Source organism: Manacus candei, unplaced genomic scaffold (assembly GCF_025592945.1).
Source record: "Manacus candei isolate 608988 ecotype Guabito, Panama unplaced genomic scaffold, ASM2559294v1 h1tg000049l, whole genome shotgun sequence".
Taxonomy (NCBI): Eukaryota; Metazoa; Chordata; class Aves; order Passeriformes; family Pipridae; genus Manacus; species Manacus candei.
The window spans coordinates 12,976,390-12,991,944 of NW_026138097.1; the positions used below are offsets into that span (position 1 = coordinate 12,976,390).

Consider the following 15,555-nt stretch of genomic DNA (forward strand, 5'->3'; position numbering starts at 1 on the left):
CCTTGGCTTAGTCTTTAAGAATAGCCTCGAGGCTTTCAGTTTACTCAGTCAGTATATTTTTGTTGATGATTTTTTTTTTTTTCCCAACTGTTTTTCAGGCATTGGAAAAAATGTCATCTGTGACCGAACGGCGACTCCCCTGGATGCCTTTAGGATGATGACTGCGGCTCATTACTACCCAAAGCTCATGAGCATCATGGGGAACGTTTTACGCTTCCTGCCTGCTTTTGTGAAGATGAAACAGCTGATCCAGGAGGGTTACGTAGGGGAGCTGCTGGTGTGCGAGGTGCAGGTTCACAGTGGAAGCCTGCTAGGCAAGAAGTACAACTGGAGCTGTGATGACCTGATGGGAGGTGGGGGCTTGCACTCGGTTGGCACCTACATCATCGACCTCCTGACCTTCCTCACCAGCCAGAAGGCCGTGAAAGTGCACGGGTTGCTCAAGACGTTCGTGAAGCAGACGGACCACATCAAGGGGATACGGCAGATCACCAGCGATGACTTCTGTACCTTTCAGATGGTCCTGGAAGGAGGCGTGTGCTGCACGGTGACGCTCAACTTCAACATCCCGGGGGAGTTCAAACAAGACATTATTGTGGTGGGTTCGGCAGGACGGCTGATTGTAATAGGCACTGACCTCTACGGACAGAGCAACAGCTCTCCTCAGCGGGAGCTCCTGCTAAAGGACTCCACGCCAGTCAGCAACTCCTTACTTCCAGAGAAAGCCTTCAGCGACATCCCATCGCCCTACCTCCGGGGCACCATTAAGATGGTCCAAGCTGTCCGGCAAGCATTTGAGGACCAGGACGACAGGAGGACCTGGGACGGGAGGCCCCTTACGATGGCTGCCACTTTTGATGACTGCCTGTATGCCCTGTGTGTGGTGGACACCATTAAAAAGTCAAACCAGTTGGGGGAGTGGCAGAACATTTCAATCATGACTGAGGAGCCGGAACTGAGCCCAGCATACTTAATCAGCGAAGCCATGCGGAAGAGCAGGATGTCTCTGTACTGCTAGCTCCTCTTGGCTCCTAGGAAAGAATAGGAACCAGACAGCTCTCGAAGGAGATGGTAATTCAGCCCCTGTGAAGGGCTTGGGTGTCTTAGAAACAGCTGAAGAGAAGGAAATACAGTGTCTGGATCAATTAAATCTGTTGGCAGCTAAATGGCAAAGCGATATGGTCCTTCAAAATGCCCAAGACAGATAGGAGACGTAAGAGCTGATATAACTTAACTGTTTTAATAACAGTATTAGCTGGGTGATTGGAAAGATATATCACGGACTCATCTCCTGCTTGCAGGTGCTTTAGATTATCCAATTGTGTTTACTGTGAAAGGTTGGGAAGATCCTTTTAGATTTTCCTTACCTACCAGAGGGCTGTGAAGGTACTGTCATGTCGTTAAATTTTCTGTAGTGTCTGACATGAATGGTTCCTACCATGACAGCTGACACCACCATGCTGTAGTACTACACCTCTAACCAACACACAGAATAACAGGACTTGGTGTGAAAGTGTTGCGTGACAGGGAAAATCTTGGCAGCTCACTTTTCATACAACCTGTTAGGAGCTTCTCTCTGTTGGTTTAGCTAGTTGTTTTTTGTTTGGTTTGATTTTTTTTAAAGCACAATTAAGTAGGAAAGTGTGTGGCTTTTAAAACAAAGCAGTCCTCAACCACAGTGCATATGCCCCAGTATTTGGGGAGGGAGGGAGGGTCTTCTATGAGCTCCCTGTAAGCTTCAGTATTACATATTTGCTGATTGAATGGGTTGTGGAAAACCTTTAACAGATGACAAGTGGCATGACACAGTAGTGATAGTGCGTTTTATTACACAGCCAAACTCAGGCTAGTCTTACGAAGGTTTCCTGTGTCTGGGACTGACTTTTGAGTGAATTCATCATGCATTTTGGTTCTAGGTGGAAAACAATAGAAACACAACCCGAAACCATACAATGTTTAGATGAGCTGTGTTCTTTTAAACCTTTGTGAACTCACACTTGAGAGATGCACACCCAAGTAATTTCACATCCCTCAACCCAGAAGCTCTCACCTCCATCAAGTGCTGATTGTGACTGAAAAACAACAGGGATGAGAAATTTTCCCGTCCATTTCCAAGGAAAAAAATTGACATAGGACTCCCACTCTCCTCATCTCCTTAAAGTGGCCAACTACTGGTACTGTAGTAATCATTCCCTGTCATCAGTGCAGGGGTGAACAAACTCTTTTGGTATGTTTGTCCTGTTCTTCTTTTTAATATTTTAGTTGCAGTCTTGAAATAATATATTCTTTTGAGAATATCTTCTTGAATGAATATAGTGAAAGGCACATAAATTATCCCACTAAACAGGGATACTGTTTTTCTGCATAAAGCTGCTCCACTGCTGATGTGTTTACAGTGCTAGGTCTTCAGACAGTAAAAAAGTAGAACACAAGCATATGGCACTAAATTATATTAAACTTGAGAAAAACCTTTTCAGGGTTTGTTTTGTTAACTTTGATGAGGGGAAAGAAGAAAGCATTTGGATGAACAGTAAACGAAAAGAGAAAATATGACCCCTCTTTCTCAAGGCCATCCCATTAGTGTGGCCCTTATAGGTTAGAAGGAGAACTGTCAGAGTAATTTAGATTTTTTAAAACCACTTACAGTTTTGCTGTTTTTATGAGCACTAAGGACTTCTCTAGGGTTTTTCCTACAAATGACTCTGATTGCTCTATGCTCTTGCCTGTCCTATGCCCAGTTTTAGAGCTTCGTGGTTTTGAAAAGGAAGGGCATCAATAGTGTGGTTTATCTCATCTGACTTTAACCAGCAGAAAGTCATGTGTCTTGCCCTCATCAGCAAGGGCACAGTGGTCAATACAGAGAGAGCTCTCCAAAGGCTGACTCAGTTCATCCTAAGATTAATATAGAAGGAAGTGTCCATTGGAAATGCCCGTCCTCCTCCTTTGCATAGAATTTTGGCTTCTAAATTTTTAGGTGACTCCCAGCGTGAAATTACTCATGTGTGATTAATTTTTCAAGAGCGTATGTGTGACCTTTCATTAAATAGTCCCCAAAGTGTAACAGTGTGACTGATGAAGGAATAATGTAATACTGCAAAACCACACCCTAAGGGACAATTGTTTCTATCCATGTTGTTCTGCCGGTTTCAGCAACTCTCTCTGGGCCTGACTGTTTCTGCTAAGACCTCAGGCAAGCTTTCATTTTTCCTTCTTGAAAGCAGTTCTTGACAAGTTTGGTTGTTTTTCGTAAAAATGGATTTCTTTGAGAGTTCCTGAGGTACTATCTGTGCCAAGAGGAATTTCCCATTGTAATTGTCATGGTATACCATGCTATCCAGTTCCTTCCCTCAAAAGTACAAAGAGTAACAAGAAGAGAAAATTTGACCAAGAAATCACCTATCTCTCTCCTGAAAAATGGAATTAGACCCAAGGGGATCAAGAGAGTTTTCATAAAGTAAAGCTAAAGCCATTTACTGAACATAGTGGTCTAGTTCAAGTCATGAATGCAAGTCTGGTGGATAATTAACCATGTACAGTTAAACATCATTCAAAAGTGGAACGAAACATGGACCAAAACATTTGTGAATCTTGCTTCTTGGTGGTTTAGCCACTGTTCTGGAATTGCTGTTCATGTGTCTTTGCACTTCATTTTGGTTTACAAATGTTGACCATTTTTCCTATCTATGTTTTCTTCTTTTCCCTGTCTTTCTGAGTTTTGTGATGCCAGTTGGAAGCAGCACCTGCAATGAACAGTCCTCAGGTGAGACATAGTGTATAGGGATATAACTACTGAGCTCAAACTTTCTGTCCCAGATCCAAAGGTTTAGTTGACAGGCATCATCCACCTCTGTGCAGACTTAGTGATGCAGCTAATGCTGCTTAGCAGAAAGAAAATCTAATGCTTTGGGTACCCAGCCATCTGATGCTGGTTTTAGTACTGGCTTGCAAGTGGGTTGAACCCTGTACAGCTCATTGTGTGACTGCAGTGCTGACCCCAGAGAGACAGCCAAAATGAGCAGGGGCAGGGTGGGACCTCTTCTTCTGATGGCAACAGAGATCTTACGCTGGATTTAGGTGAAGTTGTTACCTAACTGAAATGGTGGCAGTAGCTGCATATATTCAGGATTTTACAGCAGTTATTCCATTCTCTAGGAAGTGAAGGGGCTGTAGTGTCAAGTATAAACATACTAAACTTCCACCTGGCTTAGAGGAGGAAAGAATTGGTTTATTTATTGAATGTGTATTGTTATTCTGATAAATCATTCTTTTAAAGTCTGGGATCTTTCTTGGCAGCATCCAGCCCTCTGTTCTTTTGGTACAGTTGAAAGCACATTGAATTTGCCCTAAGTAGCCTCTGGAGTTCGTGCTGGATTTAAGAATTTGGGCAGGAGATACAGAGATGTACTGGATTGAACTCAAAAGCGGTACCACCTCAGAAAACATGTATTTGGAATTGCACTTCTAAAGCTGTTCTTTAATGCTGTGCCACAAGTTTTGAGACGAATGCTGCTAAATTGATGCAGGCTGAAGAGCCAAACTGTGGCTACTGTTGGAATTCACAGTAGCCCCCAAACGACCTTTTTTATACACTAGGTGTGTTCACTCCTCTTTACCAGGGCTGCTGTTGGAGAGGCTCTTTCCTTTGCCTTTAACCTGTGCACATAGGATCCCAAACATTATGGTCTATTGCCAAAGACAAAAAGAGTCAAAGGGTGAGCCCAGGTGAAATGTTTTGTGGCTCTGCAGGGCTCTGTTCCAGTGCTGTGACAGTCAGTTGAGAGATGGTGTCTTATTTCCCATGGGAATTACATTGGTGTTCACATCAGGGCTAGAGCAGCCCTACTCTGTGTGACAGCAGGGCACAACTTAAATGTGCCCAAACAACCTTAAATGCGCCCAAAGGGAGAGTGGTGACTGCAGCAGGGAGCAACAGGAAGGTGTGTCCGCAGGCTGGTACCTCATGCCAACAGGGAGAATATACTGGTCACATGGAGGGTGAGGGCTGTACCTCCTGAGGGTGACAGCAGCAGCCTTGCTTCACCTCTGTGTTTGGGAGCCCAAGAAGGGACCCTGCCCTTGGGGAAGCAGCATCCGTCTTATACTCCTCCTAGATACACATGCACATCATCAGTGCTGATCTCAGTGAAGCCCTACATGGAAGCATAAGAACTCTTCAGGAGCTTGGGATTTCCTATATACCTAGTATCGTGCATGTGTTAAATTAGTAGTACTTTAGCTGTGTAGTTAGAAAATACCAAGTAGAGATGATACTTACCCATGCCAGCCAGTGTGGCAGAGAATTGGGGCATGCGTAGATGAGTTTAGGCTTAGGATGGGCTGCTGTGGAGTTCACCCTTTGCTTTGGCTGAAAGCATGAGAAATTCCTGCCCAGCCAGCATCGGGCAATCAGAGGCACTACCCACTTTGTACTTAGTGTTCCCTCCTTTGCAATAGTTTTCAAAAAAAGTGACTGTACAAGTGAACAGCTGTCCTGGAAGTTCAGCCATTCAAAAAAGGAGGCTTTTCTGCTTCTGTGTGGTCACAGCACAAGGACAATTCAATTTCTCTGTTGCCTTTTTTGTTTCTGTGTCCATACAAATGTGGAAAAGACCCAGACAATTTAAAATGACTCATTGAGCTACCAAGAAAAAAAGAAAAGGCATATTTGATTTAATGGGTAAAGGTAAACATAGTGACTTGATTTTGCCTTTGCAGAGATTTAGAAATTAGTGATGACAGAATTTCTTGTTGCTGGGAATTTTTATATTTGACTTTTATCTAAGGCCTTCAATATAAAATATCACACATTATGAAGTTCTGTATTTACAAGGGTTTAAAAGTACGCAGCAGAGTTTTGGCTTTGTGCAGATACTGAGCACTGGTGTGGTGTTCCAGTGGCCCAGTGATGTACCCTTAAGTACGTATGAAACTTAACACTGGACTTTTGACCTCTGCAGTGCTCTTTGGATATCTAGAGCTAGTTGTGAAATGGCAGGATTATTCAGGACAGCAGTTTCTTTTTGTTGTTGTTGAAGTTGTTACTTGTGGGGAGCAAAGTTTGTAAATTTTAGAGATGAAGTATGACTGAATAATATTTGGCAGTCTTATCTGCTTTAAAATTTCCTCTCTCTTGAGCTACTGGGTGAAGTCTGTCCAATAAAAATAATTTCCCTTAACTGCCCACTTCCATTTGCTCTTGAAAAGAAGAAATTTTAAGTAAATGGGACTACACATAATGCTGCATTCATGAACTGATGTCAAAACCTCATGACTTAATGAGTGTATGAAGCCAGAGACCAGACAAGTAATGACTTTCTCGAAGCTGCCAGATTGAGGCCTTGGGGTTGGGAAATGAAGGGTATCAACATAGGTCAAACTGAAATAGCTTTTATTCAGCATTTTGAGTTAAATGAATAAACAGAATGCCTATGGTCAATCCAAAATTGAGGGCAACACAAAACATGTTTGTATAAGGTTATTTAAATTTTTTGGGGGGGATTAAGTTCTATTTTTAAAGAATGATGTTTTGAAATTAAAGGTTTTAAAAATCTATCTTTTATTATGTTTTGGCATGTGTGAAATTAACTGTTTGGGGTTGAGTTTGGGGTTTGGCTTTGGGGTTTTTTTGGGGGTTTTTTTTGGATTGATTTTTGTTGGGCTTTTATTTAAGTTCATATCTTAAAAAATTCCATCTATTTGGTTTAAGAACATTCAGTGAATTCAGCTGCCCTTGGCAGGTTCAGCTCTGAACCTGTAGCTTCACAGTGTCTTACAGTGACCCCATTTCTAACATCTGAATTTGGCCATCTGGGTTTCATTTGTGTCTTCTTGTGGCAGTGGGAAAACTGCTTCATTACATGGAGCTGGCTACAGATAATCAAGATACTTTTTGCAGCAGTGCCAGCCATCGTCTTTAAAAGCACTTAACTCTATTGACTTGTTTACCATGGTTATTTATGACTTTCCAGCTATGTGCTGCCCATTATTTCCTTTCCTTTTTATGCCAGCCTTCAGACTCACTTCTCTCCCCTCTGTTTCTCATTCCATTGCAAACCTGGAGGCGAGTCTCCCTTGTTTCCCACTGAGCTCACGCTCAGTCTGTGTTACACGTGGCGTACAGGGTGGCTAACCTACAACTTGAAGTAGCTTTTAACACAGGTCCAGTGCAGGATATGTGAACACCACAACTGAATGCCTAGCCAGGGCAGGAATCCAAACTCCCTGCTACGCTGTCCTTCACAAGCAACACGCACTGTTCCTCTCCCACTGGTTTGCTTTTATTTGATTTTGAAGATGAGAGTATGTTCAGTTTGTTGCTGTGTCGATATTAAGTATATATTTATTGTTTTTTTCAGACATACATACATATATATAAATGCTATATATATATAATGTCAACGCATGGACATATGTACAGTAGATATTTTAAAGAGCTATTTATCAAGAAAAGTAAGTGTTATAAGTAAACAGAGTTTATATTTTATATATTATGTAGATAGCAAAAAAAAAAAATGTGGTTAAATTATAGTAGGACTTTTGGGGATGGGGTTGGAGAAATGGGCAAGGACTGGTTCTAGCATTTTAAATAGCCAAACTACTTTGTACGGAAGCTGCCTGCTGTGCCTCTCGGCTGCAATATCTGTTTGTTTCTTCTTTTGGAAGATGATGTGCATTGTTACTTTTACATTGCTTGGGGAATGTAGTTAGTTTATTCTCAGCCAACTGGTATGTGCTGCTTAAAACATGGTTTCCTGCTGTTCTGCGTATTTGCATTGATGGAATAAAAGGATCTTAACTGGCAAATAAAGACGTAAAAGGATGTGATCTCAGCTGTCTGTGGTTTTTCCCCACACTTCTGTTTTGAGGGGGTGTAATAACCATCACCTTTGCCTGGTTTCTAGCCTACCTGTTAAGTTCAGCATATCAGAGGGAAATACATGGGCTTTTGTGCTTGGGGGTGGGGATTGTGATGGAGAGAGAGGAAGAAGAAGGTTTAACACTATGCCATTGAAGGTATTATAGCAAGGACCAAACTAACACCTATTGGAGGGATGTGTCCTGAGGAATCAGCTGGTTCTGTCAAAGGATGCGAGTATGTCCAGTGGCATAACAAAATGGGGGCATTGGACATCCCCACTGAGCACAGCCTGGAGATCCTTTCTCCTGAATTTTCTCTTTCTCCTGGATCCTTTCTCTCCTCCTTTCTCCAGCACAGCCTGGAGATCCAAATCCTACCTCCCCACTGGTGTCCTGGAATGTTTTTGCCTTCTCTGTCCTGAGCTCCCTCCAGTGACTTCCCCAGGCCTACCCGATCCTTGCTCCCATCTGCCAGGAGTTGTTGTCTTTCTGCTTACCCACTGTTCTTTTCTCCCCTGTGTGTCAGAGTATCAAAAGTCTAGTAAGGATCTTGTTAGTCCAGCCCCTCTGATGCTTAAGAAAACCTCACTCAGGTTTGAAGCAGAAGATAATATGAAGCAATTGTAAATGCTAGGCTCTGAGGAAAGCTTGATTGCCTCTGTGATTGATGTGTAAAAAGGCTAGAGCATTTTCTATGTTGCTTTTCCTATTTTACGGCAGAGCACACATAAGGATGTTGGATTCTACTCTCGTCAGTGCTCACTCATTTTCCAGGCACTACGAAAGTACACAAATCTGAGGCACAAATCCATGATGGGATGGGAAAGCATTGTCACTTACAATGCACACTCCCCTCAAATCATACAATCTTGTGAATACTTTTCCTATATATAAAAATTCACAGAGGGGGTATAGCATTTACTTCATCACAGAAATGTAACGTGTTAGCAACTTCTATGACTTCCATCGCAGCTATCATACTTTAAAGATGTACTGATGTTTATATACACATAAAATTTTTTTTATCGGTTTTAATACACATGATTTTCTTAGGCTGAAGAGGAGAAAAGTACAAGACAAGGAAGCTTCAGTCTGCAGGTCTCCAACAATTATTGTTTAATGTTTGTCTTGTCCTGGTGAGTAAATGTAGTATACCCTTGCTCAGATTTCTGGATCACTGTCTCCAGCTAATCAATTAGGCACTGAATTAAAATAGGGCCAAATTTCATGGTATATCCTTTCCCATCAATTTCATCATCAAACAAGGCCTACTTCCCTCTCAGAGGCTAAAACATAGAAATCTTTGGAAAACAGCTCCTAGGGGAGCTGTGAGACAGTGCTGGAGATGCAGTGGGATTATTAGTACAGCATTTCAGTGCACAATATGTAACTGTATAGGTAAGTGCAAATGCAAGAGTGAGTATAAACATTCCATGCTAATGAGGCTACACAAATGCTAAGGTAAACATTTCCAAACCTGTGTCAGCACAGTGAGACACTTAGGTGTAGATTTATGAACCCATGTAAGAGTTCTGCTTTTAAAACAAACTGCAGAAATGTAAGTGAAGGGGAAAACTTCATGCCATTTTCCCTAGTTTTTGAAGAACCAAGGCTTCTACAGTTTACCCTGGCTTGTCCTGCTGTTTTCTGGAGTCTTTATTGATTAGCAGCTATGTAGTAAAAACAATGGGTGGCTTGTAGCCATAAATATTAATCAAGAAGAATGTTAAATGCATTGCATTGTTCTCTTCAGGATTGAAGAGTTTGCTGGGGCAGGGGTTATTAAAACATGTTGCTGTGCCAAAGAGAAGATGCACTTAATGCCTTTGCTACTTACTCCTGTTGGGCGGTGGAAAGCCTGGGAGCACTTTTGTGATGCCAATGGAAAGCTCATGTTTCAGATTTGACATATGTGAAGCCCAAAAGAGTAGGACAATTTGCCACATGTAATGCACCAGCACAGCTCAAATGGGGGTGAGACAGCATAGCTCTTCCTAGAGCAGCCTTTCCTGGGACTGGAGGCTGGGGGGAATGGCTGGTGCAGCCCTGCTGCACCCAGGTGCCTCTTGCTCAGTCTGCTCAGGCCCGTGTGCCTGTGCTGGTCACTTCTGCAGTCATCATGTTCAGCATGGAAAGAAGAAATTTCCATCAGGTGTCCCCAGCCAGCAGCACTTGGAGTCACCAGACCTGTCACTGGTCTTACAGCAGTATCCTAATTCAAGCTAACACTTGTGTCCTGCATATATTGCCTTTTCTAATCTGCTTTGCACTTGGGAGTGCTCCAGCTAGTGCCTTTTGCACCGTGAACCTTGGTGTGCACCATCTCTTTACTTTAAAATGAATAATTGCAGATCCAGAAGCAGTTCCTGAGGGATGAGGCAGGGCTGCTGACAAGCAGTGCTGACACTACTTACTCTTGTTCTCAACTGCTTGTTCCTGCCTTCCCCGAGTATGGGCACATGGGGAGCGTGTGTGCAGCCACCTGGTTAATGTGATCATGGATTTAGCTGAAAACTAAACATGTGAGGGTTTTACTAGATTACTTTTCAGGCAGAGCAATTCCCTGATTTGAGTCATTGTCGACAGCAATTGATGCGAGATCACTCTAATAGCAGAATGTAAATAGAAACCAGGTCTGCTGACTGCCAGAAATGCACCTTTTTCATCAGATCAAAGTAAAGTAACTGCAGACTAATAAACAGGACCAAAAGAAAAATGAATGAGCGGAGGAAAACAATTTCTGTCCTTACAAAAGGATATACATGTAAGCAAATGTTTCTTAAGGAACTGGAGGCCTCCTCCTCCAGACATGGAAGTGGTGTATATACAGATTCTAGATAACCCTTTCAGAGTGTGCTCCAATCTGTTTTAATAACTCTGCCTTTTGCAGTTAATCACATCTTACAGACTAAAGGCTTTTGCAGTGATTATCATATTCCATTCAGGCAATGAGAACAGGCATTGTCACTTGTGCAAGTAAGTTTTACATGGTATTTCAGCCAAACCTGGAAAGGCTGAGACCCACTTTTCAGACTTTGAGAAGGCAGAGACTGTTGGAAATGGAAATGGTGCTTGACGGACTTCTTTATTTTCCCAGTGCTAAATTGCTAGATTTTATATTTTAACATTCCTTTTCAGTGGTGCTAGTTATGATACCTTATGGAAGTTTCTGTTATGAAAAGAAGCCTTACAGCTGGGGAGCTGTGACAAGCTCTCCATCTCAAGAAGGAAGGTAATCAGAAAGACAGTGAAAGTCAGAACTGGCATAAAAAGCAGATTAAGAAGAAACAAGAATGTTCCTGGGCTTGGAAGATTGACTTTCTATCCTGTTAAATTGTTAGAAACATCCCAAGCATGGTTTCTGGCTTAGATCAACTTGTATTTTTCTAGATCCTTTCTGTGGCACTGTTAGGAAGTTAGCATGCAGCAGACATGATTCCCACTAAGCAAATTGCTTGAAACCACCCTCTTTCGGGTGATTATGAAATCAATAATAGGGCCACTGGGATTCTGTGCCAGCAGGCCCTATGACCAGATGGTGGGCCTGGGTGCTTGATCTGCTGTTGTGGATACAGTTCAGTGTTGGGGACTGATCGGTAGAATGGAAGGATCATAGAATAGAATCATAGAATCATAGAATAGAATCATAGAATCATCTGGGTTGCAAAAGACCTCTGAGATCATCAAGTCCAACCCTTGATCCACTACCGCCGTGGTTACTAGACCATGGCACTAAGTGCCACATCCAGTCTCATCTTAAAAACCTCCAGGGATGGAGAATCCACCACTTCCCTGGGCACCCCATTCCAATGCCTCATTACCCTCTCTGTAAAGAATTTCTTCCTAATATCCAACCTAAGCCTCGCCTGGCAGAGCTTGAGACCATGCCCTCTTGTCTTACTCATAGCTGCCTGGGAGAAGAGACCAACCCTCACCTGGCTACAGCCTCCTTTCAGGGAGTTGCAGAGAGTGATGAGGTCTCCCCTGAGCTTCCTCTTCTCCAGGCTGAACAACCCCAGCTCCCTCAGCCTCTCCTCATAGGATTTATGCTCAAGTCCCTTCACCAGCCTTGTTGCTCTTCTCTGGACCTGCTCCAGCACCTCAATATCCTTCCTGAACTGAGGGGCCCAGAACTGGACACAGTACTCCAGGTGAGGCCTCACCAGCACTGAGTACAGGGGAAGAATCACTTCCCTGGTCCTGCTGGTCACACTGTTCCTGATCCAGGCCGGGATGCCATTGGCCTTCTTGGCCACCTGGGCACACTGCTGGCTCATGTTCAGCTTCCTGTCAGTCCAAACTCCCAGGTCCCTTTCTGCCTGGCTGCTCTCCAGCCCCTCTGTGCCCAGCCTGTAGCGCTGCATGGGGTAAAGGTTGGTATTACAAAACTTGTGCGTTAAGAAATGAGTCTGTGTCACAGTGTGAGGAAACGCAGGTATAAACTGTGCCAAGTTCTTTCAGCACAACATTTTTTCTTCATATGGACTATTTTTCCACTCACTTTTCTATGCCTTTTGTGTGCAGTTCCATGACAGCAGAAATAACTTTCTGGGAGATGTTCTGCCCTTTTGGCTACAGACCTTGCTAGCCGGGAATAATTCCTGTTTAGGCCTACTGCAGGACCAGGGCCTCTGAGGAGAAGAGAGGACCAAGTCACTTGCTGAATTGACAAAATGCCCAGCTATCCATCCACATTTGGCAAACTTTGTCTGTACTGCTTCACATCAATGAAGTGTCTTATGAAGATTAACAAATCCACTCCAAATGAGCTGTTGTGATTATTCCCATTTTGCAGCTGGCAAGGTGGAGGAAGAGGTGAAGTCAGTGAGATGACTCTCTAATGAATTTTTCCGTTCTCTGAGTTTCCTACTTGGATTATTAGGTTTGCCCTCTCACAGAGTCTGAACCCATCACTCAAAATGTCACTCTCAGAGGGCCTTCCAAATGTCTAAGATGACAGAAATGTCTTATTCCAGACCAGGTACCAGCTTAGGTCTTTATGGAATTTCAGCTTACTTGGAAATACTCTTAAAAATATTTTTTCATATATATATATATATATATATATATATTTACTTACTTGTAGCTTCTAACCTATTTTTAAGGAAGTTTTTGGTAGGATTTTCCTCCTTTTAGGGACTAAGTAGTCAGAACTATTTAGCTTTATAAAAAGGATTTTTATATTCTTTACTGTGAGAGTGATGAGGCACTGGAACAGGTTGTCCAGAGAAGTCATGGATGTCCTGTCCCTGGCAGTATTCAAGGCCAGGTTGGATGGGGCATCGAGGAACCTGGTCTAGTGGAAGGTGTCCGTGCCCATGGCAGGGGGTTGGAACTAGATGATTGGTCCCTTCCAACCCAAATTGTTCTATGATTTTATGATTTTAAAACCGTAGTGCTGGAATATTTGAAATTACAATTGCTATTTCTAACAGAATCTCTTTGGCTTTACAGAGAAGGTACATACCATTACCTTCACCTCATCTTTTGAAAATCTAGAGATGAATGGTAAGCTATGCTGCCCAAGGCCGTGCAGAGCAAGTCCATGACAGCCAGATATTACATCCTGCTGCTTTAATTTCTAGTTCCCTTTAAATAGTTCTTAAACCTAATACAATTCTCATTCACTATAATTAATACAATTAGTCATATATAATTAATGCCTAATATGCTGTTGCGGTTTGTGAATACCAAATAAGCTGGAGTTGGCTGCACAGGCCGTGTTCAAATCCATCTCTTTAGAACAGTGCCTCTGCAGCACCAAAGCCAATACCAACAACTTTATATCTACGTGGATACATTTTGCACAATTCCATCTGTGGAGGGAAAGGTGAGAGACACTGTGTTCTGCATGCATTGATTTTAAAACCAAGCTGATAAAATTAGCACCAGATCCATTCAGAAATTGATGGGGTAAACTGTTCTGTGGTTTTTACAGCTTTGCATTATTCTGTACAACAACCTGAAAGGAGGACATTGACGGTATCTGTAACAATTGCAGGAATGCACACCTAGGAGGCTGAAAAAAAAATCAGCATCAGGAGAGAGGTGGGGACTTCTTTGTCCTGTCACAAAATAAACAGCAGTTCATCACTCCAGCTTAACAGCATGTCTTCACATATTAAAACAAGCCTCTAAACCATGACTGATACAATTTAGAGTCATTAATTAGTTGCTGCTCGATCCTTTAAATGAATGCACTAGTGAAGCCCTCTGAGCTTCACCGAGATCAAAAGCCTGCTTGTGCACAAGGCTCCCCTCCCCCTTGGTAGACAGTCTTTCTAAAAGAAAGTGATTAAGTGACAAATTATTCTTTGGAGGTACAAGTGCTGTGTCTGCTGGGTTGCTGTGGTTGGATTCGATCCTTTCACACTTACATTAGTGGTCCCAGTGAAGCCACTGGGTTAGGCTCTTGCTTTTGAGCCTAGGCAGCAGGTTGGAGATACAGACTTGTCTCTGTGGCCAAAAGTGCCAGCAGCAAGTTGAGTGCCATTCTCAGCTCAGGTCCTGGCTGAGGAGAGTAGAAATGGGGTGCAAAGCTTGATCTGCCTCTGCAATCACAGAATCATAGGATACTTTGGGTTGGAAGGGACCTGTACAACTCATCTAGACCAAGTCCTCTGCAACGATCAAGGACAGCTCCAGCTAGATCAGGTTACTCAGAGCCCTGTCCAACCTGACCATGAATGTTTTCAGGGATGGGGCATCCACCACCTCTGTAATCAGGGATACTTGGTTGAGTGAGGAACACAGAATCTAACTACCATATCCAGCTTGTGACCTTGAATTGGCATTTAGGCACCTTTATAACTCTGATACAAGGAAAAATATTGCACAGACTGATTCCTACTTGCTTTCTCACTTTGTGACAGATAGCTGCATATTTTTGCCTTGCCTCTAACCATGCACAGTGATCAAAATAACTATACTTCATCCATATACCAGAACCCTTGATAAGGCTTCTCAAAGTGTATTATCTAATTTTCCCATAGTCCCTAAACTGAACAATCTTTGTCTCATTGTCATCTCACTGTCATTTCTCAAAGAGTAACATACCTGTGATAATATTATTTGGGACTATTTATTATTTATTGTGTACTGCCCCCCAAATGCCATGCTCAGTGACAGTACAGAGCATGTGTTTGATGCTATTTAAAAACTTGCAACCCTTTTTCAGACAAAAACATTGATCTTAACACAGCTACTAATCAAGGTGGCAGAAGAATAATTAGGGCAGGCACAGCTGATCTGAGGTTACACAACAAATCAAAGTTATGACTAGAATCCAGAATTTATCCTAAAAAAATCACTAACATAATCTCAAAACCTCCCCTATTTCTGCTATGTATGGAGCAAGCAACTGCAATTGGTTATTTTCTTCATAATTGTCTTGCAGTTTCTGTATACCTTTGCAGACAAAAGCATGTCACATCTGAAGTACTCTCATTCTCTAGCAGGATAAGAAAACAGAGAGGCAGGACATATTTGAACTCAGATTTCCAAGTTCAGCTGCTCCTTATGCTATTTTCAGCCCCATAAGCCTTTTCCTTGTCATTTGGAGATGGGTGTTCATGATTACAGTGTTTGCTCTGTTTGGAGACAGACCTGTCTGTTGTCCTACCATGCTAAAATGAAAGGCTGAATTCCCCTCTACTGCCAAACAGCTTTATAACTTTTTTACCCCAGAGTGTTATATTT

The 15,555-nt window shown here is 42.6% G+C and overlaps 1 protein-coding gene across 1 annotated transcript in view; it reads left to right on the plus strand.

Annotated features, from left to right (window-relative positions):
• GFOD1 (glucose-fructose oxidoreductase domain containing 1) overlaps window positions 1-7,831 on the plus strand; it is a 73,617-nt gene extending 65,786 nt beyond the window's left edge. Inside the window, exon 2 of the mRNA XM_051799217.1 lies at window positions 99-7,831. Coding sequence (XP_051655177.1) covers window positions 99-1,018 — 920 coding nt within the window. The 3' untranslated portion in view covers window positions 1,019-7,831. The remainder of the gene's footprint in view (window positions 1-98) is intronic.
• The last annotated feature ends 7,724 nt before the right edge of the window (window positions 7,832-15,555 follow it).